The 12312-nt window shown below is 38.6% G+C and overlaps 2 protein-coding genes across 5 annotated transcripts in view; both read left to right on the top strand.

Annotated features, from left to right (window-relative positions):
* Positions 1-589: 589 nt before the first annotated feature.
* timm10b (translocase of inner mitochondrial membrane 10 homolog B (yeast)) lies at positions 590-2419 on the top strand. The gene is made up of 3 exons (XM_008427199.2): positions 590-892; positions 968-1063; positions 1299-2419. Exons 1-3 carry the CDS (start codon positions 866-868, stop codon positions 1764-1766), a joined length of 591 nt encoding a protein of 196 aa, XP_008425421.1. The 5' UTR covers positions 590-865; the 3' UTR covers positions 1767-2419.
* A 2812-nt stretch (positions 2420-5231) lies between these two features.
* ilk (integrin-linked kinase) overlaps positions 5232-12312 on the top strand; it is a 10672-nt gene continuing 3591 nt past the window's right edge. The window contains exons 1-8 of one of the 4 annotated variants that reach the window (XM_008427198.2): positions 5232-5324; positions 5739-5888; positions 9423-9555; positions 9736-9831; positions 9999-10095; positions 10225-10308; positions 10399-10484; positions 10576-10685. In XM_008427198.2, coding sequence (XP_008425420.1) covers positions 5800-5888; positions 9423-9555; positions 9736-9831; positions 9999-10095; positions 10225-10308; positions 10399-10484; positions 10576-10685 — 695 coding nt within the window. In that variant the 5' untranslated portion in view covers positions 5232-5324; positions 5739-5799. Of the gene's footprint in view, positions 5325-5699; positions 5889-9422; positions 9589-9735; positions 9832-9998; positions 10096-10224; positions 10309-10398; positions 10485-10575; positions 10686-12312 lie in introns of all 4 variants that reach the window. The other 3 variants (XM_008427195.2, XM_008427197.2, XM_008427196.2) reach the window with 3 other exon arrangements.

A 12312-nucleotide genomic window follows, 5' to 3' on the forward strand; every position in this document is an offset into this window, starting at 1 on the left:
ATTTTTGAGTAAAAGGGCCTCTACATTTACTTCTGTTATTCTCACAGCTGGAAACATATAGGAGGGTTTTGATTTCTCCTTAAAGCGATTGCGGTATCTTTGACAAAAATAAATATAATTTCATAAATATTCATTATTATTAATTTATTTGCTTTAAGCAACTTTTAAATAGGGCTCTGCCAGAAAGTTTTCAAACTATTAGCCAGGTGCAGGGACACTGCAATTCAAAAGATGTGTCAAAAAAGCAATAAGGGAATTCATGAATTATCTTCTGATATAGCTGATTAACTCATTAATCCAGTGCTCACCTTTAACTGAAATTGAGCACGGTCCACTAAAGATGATTTAAAGTAGTATTTCATAAGTATAAACATAAGACAAATAAAATAAGCTAGACTGAAAAGAGAAACTACTAAAAGAACGTTTTAGTTTAATATCTTATTAAAGTTTTTCAAATACCGATTACAGGAGTAGTGATATATGAATACATGATGGATATACGTAAACAAAAACAAAACTGGACTGGTTTTGCTGTAACACCAGCCTTTCTTGTTTATTCTTTTCATTTGTTCTAACAGCCGCAGAGTGAAACCTCTTCACAAGCAGAGGCGATCTTTGCTCCAAACATGGCCGCTCGCATGTGAATGTCATGCCACTAAAATCCTTCACGTGAATGAGTTCATTTCGGGTATAATTGGTTAGACGTGGAGGTTTAAACGTAAATCTGAACATACGGATTGTTTTACTTTATCCATTAAAGTTAGTCACGCTTTGGTAAGTCTAGAATTTCCTCGGATCCGAAGATCTAGAGACCAGCTTACTGAACACATTAGCAAACCAGTGGCTCACCACCGAGGCAATTACAATGGATCCTGACCAGCAGCTCAGAAATGTAAGTTGATTTTCCTCTCTCCGATTTGTAAATAGAGACGTGGACAGTGATTCTGAATGACTGCATTTCTTCCAGCTGCGGGATTTCCTTTTGGTTTACAACCGCATGACTGAAATCTGCTTCCAGCGCTGCTCAAGTAACTTCAACTACAGGAACCTCACAATGGACGAGGTACTGAGAGCAGACATAACCATAACCCCGTCATCTAAATACACTGATGCACGCTACGTTTGTAACGTATCATCATGTTACAAACGTAGAGTTGATATATATATTTATATAGAATACTTGTATTATAGATGATATGATTCATAGGTAATCAGACATAGATGACATATCCGTACTGTAATATTTTGTTCTGATTAACATTTCTACTGTCTGTCTGTCTGTCTGTCTGTCTGTCAAGGAGCGCTGTGTGGACAACTGTGCTGGGAAGCTGATTCGCACAAACCACCGCTTGATGGGCACGTATGTGCAGCTGATGCCTCGGATGGTGCAGCGAAGGATGGAGGAGATGGAGAGCAAGGCTGCAGAGAATGCAAAGGCAGCCGAGGCTGCAGCTGCACCTGGAACCATTGGGACTGGAGCCGAAGCCGCACCATCAGTTCAGACATCTATAAGTTCACCTCCACCTACTCAGATAACCTCATCAGTGACTGAAGTAGCACCAGAAGTCCATCACTCAGCCTTAAAACCAGCAGTATTAGAAATTCCATCTAATACAGTAGCCACAGGAATAGGTTTATCAGCTAGCGCACCACTTACACCCAGGACTGATGGTGTAAATGTCTCAGAGCTTAAAGGACTAGGATTTCCTCAGCCTGCTGTATCTGGAACCCAGAATGACTTTGGCAGCCCTAAAACATCACCATGACCAGAAAATGGACCAAAAGGCAGATCCAACAGAGTCTAAATCATGAGGCCTGATGGGCCAAGAGAGTCATGAATCAAAGGAGTTTTATCAGTCAAACTGAAACCTCTGTCCTCAACACCCAGGCAAAAAAATCTTTGAAATGATGAGGATCCTAACAGATGTTGATTATTTTTGACAGAGTTCTATCGTTTTTCTTTTCTTTTTTTTTATTTCTTACTTTTTTAGATTTGTCTTGTGGCTGCAGTCATACACATGTCACCTTTTTTTTTATTTTAGATTAATAAATAATTAAAGGATTGCTGACAACGTTAACGTAAAGGTATAGTTCAGGGGGGTTTTTAAAAGTTGTTTTTCTGATAAAATCTAAAATGTATATGTCTATGTGCTTTACAGCTGAGGTCCCAAACCGAGGTCCTGAGATCCCACTGTCCTGCAGATTTTAGGTGTTTCTCTGCTTCTTTACAACTGGCTTAAATAAATGGGTGATTAACGGGCTTCTGCAGCAACTGGAGCTATCCAAATGAGCTAATGCAACCATTTGTAACCATTGGGGAAACATCTAAAACGTGCAGGACAGTGGACCCTGATGACCAGGGTTGGGGGGCCTCTGCTTTACAGATGGAAAATAAAATGACAAAAATGGAAAAAATGTATATATTGCAGTGGTGAAGTAAGGGAAAACAGACTACACTTTATGATGGTCCAGTTATTTATCAAAAGTGCCTATAAACAAATGGCCCTTTAATCTATATTTAAATTAACTGTGTTTCAGTATTTTGGGATTTTCTGGAAGTTAATTTTGTTGATTAAGCCCAAGTGCATCCTAAGAATGAAATATGCCATTCTTGGGCATTTCAGAAGTAGTCATTTCTTTGACCGGAAATTACTACTTCTGGTCAAAGTAGTAATTCATATACATTTTTTTTTGTGCAATGCCAACTCAATTAAGCAGCTTCTTTTACTTAAAAACCTCTTACAAGTTCAGTTCAGGTTCACATTAAATTCAAGTCAGCTTATTTATATAGCACCAATTCACAACATCTCATTTCCGTTGAGTCATACATACATACTAGTTGATCCTATTTACCAAACAGTGCAATAAGTTTTGTTCATTATTAATACTAGCTGAAAAAGGTTTCTATCGAAGAAAATCATTTACATTTAATTAAGTTATAGATTTGCAGCATTCGCTCAAACGAGCACGTAGGTACAGCTGAATCCTTCATACAGAGGATGCATGTTGCAACCGTGAAGAGGAAGAACTAACCTTTTATTAAGAAAAATGCTCCCGCAGAAACTGGCACAGTGCAAGCAAACATCTCCCACCAATTGGGAGATGGAGAAGACAGAGCAGATACACAAAAAATAAACAGAAAAACTAATGTAGGAGTACCTTCTATGCAAATAAGAAGTAAAAAGTTAGAAGGAAGTGAACCACCTCCTACTTCCGTTTTCCATATGAAACAGTACAGACATGACAATATAAAGTTTAAAGCTACGGTGCTTTAAAGTTTGAGTTATTTCTGAAATCCACCTTGGTCTCTCTTCCTGTTGAACTATCTGTTAGCTTTAGATTTCAAGGTAAGTTAATGTGGATTTAGAGTTCATACCCATGCATTTAAATAGTTACTTCTGTTTGCTGTTATGTCTAAGAGCTTGGTCAATTTTAAATAGTGTTGAAAGGTAATGAGGTAATGCTGGTGCACCATGATGTGCCTAAACGCAGTGTAACTTCTAAAATAAATAGTTAAAATCCTACTTTTGCAGGTAGCACATTACGAAATAAAGATTGTTATATATCAACATTTCAGGTTTTCAGTTCTATCAGTCTTGAGAGACTTAAACAGTCTGAATTACCTCTGAAGGCCATCCTGCTGGATGTTCTGACAAAGCTTCAGGTCTGATTGTTATGATTGTGAAACGAGGTCATGACCTTGGTCACATCTGCCTCCTCACATAGTTTCCTTCGTGTTGCTATCAAGACGATCTGACATAGAAAGATCTACTACTCTCATCTGTAACACACTACTTCTTCTGAGGCTTTGATAAACTGAGCTTTTCAACAACGGCAAAATTCAACAAGAAGTTGATAGGATTGGCACAAAGATCATTGGTGGTGCTTATAATTCTATGGTCAACATCAGACAGTCGGTTGCATTCTAAAAAGCTTGAACAATTATCTCATCAATGGATGGGACAAAAATGGATAAAATAAAAGACTACTTTGTCTCCACTCTTGTATCATCATAGAGCCTTTTGTAATGTGCATTGCACATTGATCCTGGTTCTTGGCAGCCTACTTAGGGGAGGAGCTATTGTGGTTACTGACATACCTACTAGTTTATGTAAGGATATTTCACATTAAATTTGTTGTGGTTAGTGCAATAAAGAACCAAGGTTGCAACATCTATGTTTATGTCTGTGTTGCACCTTCAGGAAGAGTTTTCTAAGACATGAACCCAAATATATTACACTTTTGGCTATTTTCTTAAATAACTGAATTGTGGCATTTAGACTATCTTTAGTTAAAAAAAATCTATGTGAACACTGACCTAAAAAGTATGCAATTAAGATACTACTATAAAGTTGCAATTTGACTAAACTCATAACAATCAACCCACAGTTTTTGGTAGTTTTCTTCCTTGGTCATTACATGTCTATCACTGACCACAACCTTTACTATCTCAGTTACTGGTTAGGTGGACATTAAGGTTATTTAGAGTACACCCAACGAGTTGACTGTCATACAATTACACCATGACTCTTATAAATATAATATCCTTCCACATATTGCAGTGCTCTGAGTTTGCTGCCCTGCAGAGTCTGATGTCGACATTGTGATTGTTATTCTATATTGTGCAACTCTACTTGCCGCATAAAAGTCACTGTGTTTCTCTGGAGAAACACAGCGAAATATTTATGTAAACTACAGCTTTTCATTGTCAAATATTTGCCATCTTATTATGTGACTATTTCCTGCTGATTTCTATCTTTTAAGCCATTGTTATTTGCATTACATAACTACAATTTTCTGTGTCAAACTGTTTTCTTGACAGACAAAAAGGTCTGTAATCCATTTTGCCCCATTATAGCCATTCACAACAGGTGATGACATATTGATATGTATCAAGATCAACACCTTTTTGAGTCTATGCCACAAAAAAATAAAGGCAATTACAGAGAGAAAAATGTGTCCACTCTACCAAGATATAAAATTCTAAAGTGACCAATGATTGTATGTGGATCATACTGCAGATGACGAAATATTTTGTTACAAAAAAAAAACAAAAACCCTTGTGTATTTTAAAAGTTTTATTTCTCCTAAATTTCAAACATTTATTTATGACCCAAAGGCAGCCGCATCGCTGCATTGCCTCCTGCAGGGGGCGTCGCTGTGTCGTTGTCCCAGGACGTGGCTGCCAGGGGGGAGAGCTGGAGCCCACATCAACTCGGAAAAGCGGGGCGTGGACTCAGAGCGACCAGTGGAGAGGAGAACTGTGGTGGTTCTGGGGAGGGTGGAAAAAAAAAGGAAAAACGAACTCCTCAAGATACCAACTGGTAAGACTTTCGACACTTTCTCTCAATTTACGCAGTAATGCTTCATATTTCTGTTTATGCTGAAAGTTTTGTGGTGGGTTTAATTCGTTATGAAGCAACAAGGGGTTGTGACCCAGAGGGGCCAGCCCATCCGAGCCAACGTAGAAAGAAAAAGCAAGGAGGAAATGTTGGAAAGTCCAACTATTTGTTGACTTCACAACACAATTATTTCTTACTCTTCCAACTGAAGATGATAGTTAATGATTAGTTTAAAATATAGGAATTCCAGAATCTATGGCTTTGGGATTGATATGATTGAGCTGCAAGTTCGGCTCAAACGATTATCTTCTCTATTTACTTTAAAAAAAAAAAAAAAACTTTCTGCTTTTCTTGAAGGGAAAAGTGCACCTAAGGAATTCTCAAAACCTTTTACAGACTCTATGTCCCTGCTTCTTAAAGAGACTGGGAGAACAAACAGCCACTCTACAACACAAGCATGGATGACATCTTCACGCAGTGTCGAGAAGGGAACTCGGTGGCTGTCCGTCTGTGGCTGGACAACACAGAGAATGACCTCAACTTAGGGTAGGTTCCCATGTCAGTTCCTAATGTTTGCATTGGGGAGGGATTTCTGGTCCATCTGGATGCTGGAATTCAGCTGTGAAGTTAGTGCAATGACAGGTAAACACATGTCTTGCAAAAACTGGTGGTCTTTTCATAGGATGGGCAAGCATGTGCATGTGAGTATGCACAGTGATTGTTGTACACACATAGTTTACATATTGGGATATTACTGCTGTATTACACAACTTGCTTTGTTTTTTGTTGTTGTTGTTTTACTAATAATGTTGCTAAACGCAACTCATCTGCACAAACAAAACTTTAACTTTCTGATTAAAACTAAACAACATGAGGAAAATCATTAAATTTGTGATAACATCAGCTATGATATTTCCACGTTTTCCTCATTTCCTGTTTTTTCATCTGTCAGTACGGTCATTCCTTCTCCCTTTTTGAACTTCAGCATCTCTGGCACTTCCACCTACGTTAGATGCAGTTTGACTAAATCCCTCTCGCTGGAAATATTGCTGGTACACAAAGTGTGAGTTTATAACACCTGGAATAGGCAAGTCCAGAAACACCAGGATTTTGTTGTAGCTAACTACTTTTAACAACACAAAATAATAATAATTTTATTTTGATTTTAGTGAACGTACTCCCGATGTTATTTTTTTCCCCACAGAACTGTGTTACCCACTGGTCTGAAAAGTACAAACCTGCAACTGCTGATAGATAGCTTTTTTATGAACCCTTTTTGCTGCCTTTTTTGTATCTGTGGAGACATATTGGATATTAAAATTGTGATTGCTCAGAGAGCTTCGACTTGCATCGCTGCTTAGAGTTTATGAAGAGTTGAGTTGAATGGCTGAGAAGTTTCTTTAGCTTACTAGGGGGGAATCTAAAATCGTTGATTATGGCCCCAACAGATTGCTTCTGTTCATAAATTGTTATCATAGCCCTGTTTATGAGGGTATATATATTGGCAATTCTAATTTGTTGAATAAAATAGCACATAAAACAGTGTATATTAGTACAACTGCAGGAATCAAAAGTCCCAGCTTTTCTCTTCTGAATTGTTCAATTCTAAAACCCTTGCCTCTTTTCACATTCTCTTCGTCAGAAGGAGTCAGAAAATGTCTTAAATAAAGACCCTGGTTATCTCATTCTTGGACCCGGCCATATATGTACAGTTTGCGAAGCTGCTGGCCAACCACGCAACAGCCAAGTCCATTTCCTCTTCTTAGCTCCATACAGGGCCAAGCCCATCGCTGACAGAACTTCTTAGGCAGCTCCCCTACAGTCACACATAAACAAATGAATAAGCAGTCATTATGATGAAGGCCTTCTTTGGCTGTTACTCTGAGGAAGCTCAACTATGTGGCGCGGCCGCCTCTGTCCCGCTCAGAGTGCCCAAAGCGCTGAATAAAGGCTTTATGTGTTGTTGGAATAATAAGTTGGAACTGAAAGAGGTGCCTAAGAGCAGCTGGCGAAGCATTAAATAACCACTCCGCCTCTAGAACCGAGTGACACAGGAAAACACATGAAAAAAAGGCAGACGTAGAAGGAATGTGTAGCTCAGAGTATTTTCCACTCTGTCATTCTTGCATTTTTTTTTTTCCCTTGTTACTTTTTTTAGCCCACGGGGTGGTTTAGTCTATGAGCTGTCTGTCCACAGGGCTGACAGAGAATAAGCCTCCCGGCTCTTTCACTTCAGTGTGAGCTGTTATTTCGTAAAGACCTCCTCGAAGTTTATTGTTAAACTAACAGCAGAGTTTGTGGCTTCGCGGGGCGTTGTGAGAAACCCCAGCAGCCAGGAGACTCTGGGTTGGTCAGTGTAATGAGCTGACCTGTTGGGCCCGCAGTGGAGGTGACAGCCTGGCTCCTCGCAGACTGGAAGTGGTCATGTATACGCCGTGAGTGTGTGCGTCCTTGCACATGTTAGCAGGCATTCCAGCCTGTGTGGAAGTATTTATCACCGGGCCAATCATCAGATGGGAAGAGGCTGCAGGCACTGAGAGGAAGCATGTGCTTCAATCTAAATAAAGATTAGTGGGAGGTGGGTGCGTGAACCTGCGCCAAAGAGCAAACCTCACAGAGAGTGTTTTGTTAGCAGGGCGCTCCATAAAAAACACTCTACCTCTTCATTTTAGCCATATTCAGGATATTATAAGTATTAAAAATACATTCAGGAAGGCTTTTATGCTTAATTTCCCTGGCACCATATAGGTATGATTACTTCTCTTGTCTATTAATTTGTTTTATATAAATGTAAACCACAATTATGTTATTATTATTTGTCACCTGATATACTGCGTTTAAAACATAAGTTTCCATCTGAAAAAAGATGAAATTACAATTGTGCAGTGGTCTAGTCAAAGTCTTGTCTTAAATCTGATTGAGATGCTGTGGCATGACCTTACGCTGTCTGTTCAACCTGGGAAATCCTCCAATGTGTCCGAATTAAAACAGTTCTGCAGAGTGGCCAAAGATTCACCACAGCGACATGAAACACTCACTGACAGTTATTACCAATGCTTGATGACCAGTGTTGAGTTATTAGGTTTAGGGAGCAAATACTTTTTCGTGTAGGGTCAGGTTAATGCAAATATTTTGTCACAGTATTTTTTTTTTTACAGCAGTGACATTTGAAGAAATACATATCAAAATGTTAGGAAGAGTTTAGAGATAAACATTTTTTTTAATGTTGAGCCAAAAAAAAGGGCTGATTCTGGTTGGTATGTGATGTGTTTTGCTTACAGCTTGTTCCACAACAAGTGCAGCATTTATCAGTCAAGATGAGAACAAATGACAAGCTGAGCCATATAGGCTTGTGCTTTTTTTAACCTAAAAAAAAAAAAAAAACATTTTTTTGTTCTTTTTTTGGGCCACTTGCTAATACAGTGCTATCACATTTGAGAGAACAGTGTTTCTCGTTTTCCATACGTCAGAACTCAACAATGCTACTTCTGTCTTCTTCCACATCATTAGTAAATATTTAATATGAACTTGCCACCACATTGCCTCTGCTTTGGGAGACGTCTTTTAAAAAAAAATTACCCTTTTGAAGTTTTCTTTGTACTTTGTTTTTGTCTGCTAGACGTTGATCTGTTTAAGTTTTGCCTGAGTATTGCTCTGCTTTTTAAAAGGAGACAGTCAAATTTAGTCCTACTACTTTTAAAGTTATTACGTTATTTGCACTTGTGAGGTGAGGTGAACCTTGATGAATTTTTCTTTTCATTATGGTAGACTGGAATGATCATATGTCTGTCTGTAAGTGTTATTTTTCCCTCTTGCAAAAGTTCAGAACATCTCATCTCTTTATTTGAGAAAGCGTTAACCTTTCATATACCTAATTTATTTTAAAAATGAGCTGTTCCTATTACAGCTTAGAATTCATTTGTAAATGTTTGTACCTGAATGGAGACTCTCTCCATACTGCAGTTAAGCGTTTCACTTGTGTCTCTTTGTGTTTGGATGTTTTGGTGACCAGATGTAATGTAAAGATGTGACATCCCGGCTCCTTTTCCTCTCATATTTTCCATTTGTCTTGTGTGTTAGAGACGACCATGGCTTCAGCCCGCTCCACTGGGCGTGCAGGGAAGGGAGGAGCGGCGTTGTTGACATGCTCATCATGAGAGGGGCTCGAATCAACGTGATGAACCGTGGAGATGACACACCTTTACATCTGGCTGCAAGTCACGGACACAGGGACATTGTGGCTAAGGTTCGCTTTTTAAGACGGCTCATATGCTGATGTGCTCTCTCTCTCTCTCTCTCTCTCTCTCTCTCTCTCTCTCTCTCTCTCTCTCTCTCTCTTTTTCTCTCTCTTTGTCTCTTCATGTGTTTTTGTTGCTCTGTGTTATGATGACAGCTGATTCAGTGCAAAGCTGACCCCAATACAGTCAACGAGCACGGGAACACCCCGCTGCACTACGCCTGCTTCTGGGGCCACGATGAAGTTGCAGAGGTGCGTCGCTGTACACCAACACGCACTTTTCACACCCATTTTTGGATTCCATCTGCTGGTGAAACACCGCCCTCTTCTGGGCAGAAACCGCTACTGCAGCAAGACCTGCTTCCTTTATCAGTACATGCTTAATTTGGTTGTAATTCTAGGGTTGTATCTCTTTTTAGGACTTGGTAACCCACGGTGCCCAGGTGTGTGTATGTAACAGGTATGGGCAGACACCTCTGGATAAGGCCAAGCCTCACCTAAAACAGCTACTGCAAGGTCAGAATTTTTAATTTATAGACTTTTAAACATTGTAGCAGATGTTTTTCTAGGATAAAGAGACTTTAAAGGCAAATTATGAGCACTATTCTTATATTTTAAATGTTTTATTTGTTTTGCTTATTTTAGAAAAGGCAGAGAAAATGGGCCAGAACATGGCCAAAATCCCATACAAGGAAACGTTCTGGAAGGGTACAATGAGAACGCGACCCCGTGAGTAGGATTTCTCTAATAAAATAAGATCAAAATTATGATGCGAAATTAGGATTCATGCTTTTTTTATTCATGTTTTTCGTCTCACAGGTAACGGCACACTCAATAAGCAAGCTGGTATTGATTTTAAGCAGCTCTCGCTCCTGGCCAAGATCAATGAGAATCAGTCCGGAGAGGTCAGCTGCTTTTACTGCTGACTGACAGTATTTTATTTTTATTTTTTTTAGCTCCTCCGGCTGATCACTGGAGTGTGTGCTCTTCTTTTAGTTGTGGCAGGGCCGGTGGCAAGGGGATGAGATTGTGGTGAAGGTGCTGCACGTGAGAGACTGGACCACCAGGAAGAGCAGAGACTTTAATGAGGAGCATCCCAAACTCAGGTTATTTACAGCCAGACTGTTGTTATTTACTACCGGATACATTTATGGTCACACGTTTACATACACCGGCCGTTCATGTTCAATTAATTTTATTAATTTTAATTATTTGCTTGAACAATCACAAACAACAAAAACAAAAGAACTTCAGTCATTTTTTAAATTGGTTGCACAAGTGAGAATTTGTTGTGGGTTTTCTCTATTTTACATATGGCCAGATTTATACATGCAGATTCAAATACATAGCAGAGAAACTACACACCAGTAAGCCAAACCAGTCATCATGGGTTTGTTCACTCTTCTTTGCAGAATTGCTAAGGGGCTATTTTAAACTTATACAAAAAAAGTTAGATGGTCAAATAAGACAAAGTTTGAACAGTAGTTGAGATTGAGAGTCATGATAATGGTTTCAAACCTAAGATTTTCCATCTGTCAAGCACAATGGTGGTAATATGATGCTGTTTCATTATATGGAATAAAAAAGAAGGAAGACTTCATCAAATTCTTAAATATCACCTGAAATCAACAATTAGATGATCAAAACCTCAACATAGTTGAATGTTCCAGGTGAACAATCACCCCAAACACACATCTAGATTGATTTTGGAATGGATAAAGCAGGATGACATTAAACTTTTGGAAACTGTAAGGACTATGCATGAAAGGCAGATCTGTGACACTTCATGACATTTAGCCAGTTTGGATGAATATCTGCATTTGAACAATAAAGCTTGTGCACAAAATCTAGTTTCCAAAAATAATTGAACTTGCCTGTTTTGTAATTATTCCACTTTGTAAGAACAAAATCAGTAATAGAAGAAAACGAACCTGATATTCATGGTGAATAATGAATGAATGTAAATCTATGAAAGGAAAAGTATGCATACAAAATGTGGAAGGTGTGAATATTCGAACTCGCAATCATGTTTATGTAAAAACTGTTTTATTTGGAGTCAGTGGTCAACGTTCACTCCAGCTCGGTTGCAGAATGTTTGTGCAACAAAAGAAGGTTAAACACACATCTTTGACACTTTCTTTGACTTCACTAATTGTGATGTCTGTTTTTGGGGGGGGCATTATTTGCATGGATTAGCTATTGTGACATTTAAACATAACTTAACCTTTAGTATGCTGACACTAACCCAGTCTGAATCAGCTTGCCCACCCCAGAAGCACGTCTTATAAACCACATTCTCGACTGTTTGTGCAACATCTGAAAGCAAATAATACTCCATCCAATTAGCAATGCATAACATAAAACGCATGTTTTACTTTTTCACCATCCGGAATGAGTTTAATCAGTGTTTCCCATCTTTGAGACTCATTAGGCTGTAAGGAAAAAAAAAAAAAACTGAAAAAAAAAACAGAACAAAAATGAGAGAAGCCTTTAAACTAACCCAGTCAAAGAAACCCCACTGGAGAGACTGAGTAGCGCAGCTGTGTTCTTACTTTAATGTGAGCTTCAGTTCTTTTGCTTTCTTTTGAGAACTTATGTTTAAATAAAAGCACTTTGGCTTAACTTGGGTAGATTTTGCAAAAATGAAAGAGTTTCTGTTAATGAGGTGTAAAACTTAACTTAAAAGGACTCCAGATCATACAAGCGCACTGTTAAAAAAAAAAAAAAAAAAAA

This window comes from Poecilia reticulata, linkage group LG14 (assembly GCF_000633615.1).
Source record: "Poecilia reticulata strain Guanapo linkage group LG14, Guppy_female_1.0+MT, whole genome shotgun sequence".
NCBI lineage: Eukaryota > Metazoa > Chordata > Actinopteri > Cyprinodontiformes > Poeciliidae > Poecilia > Poecilia reticulata.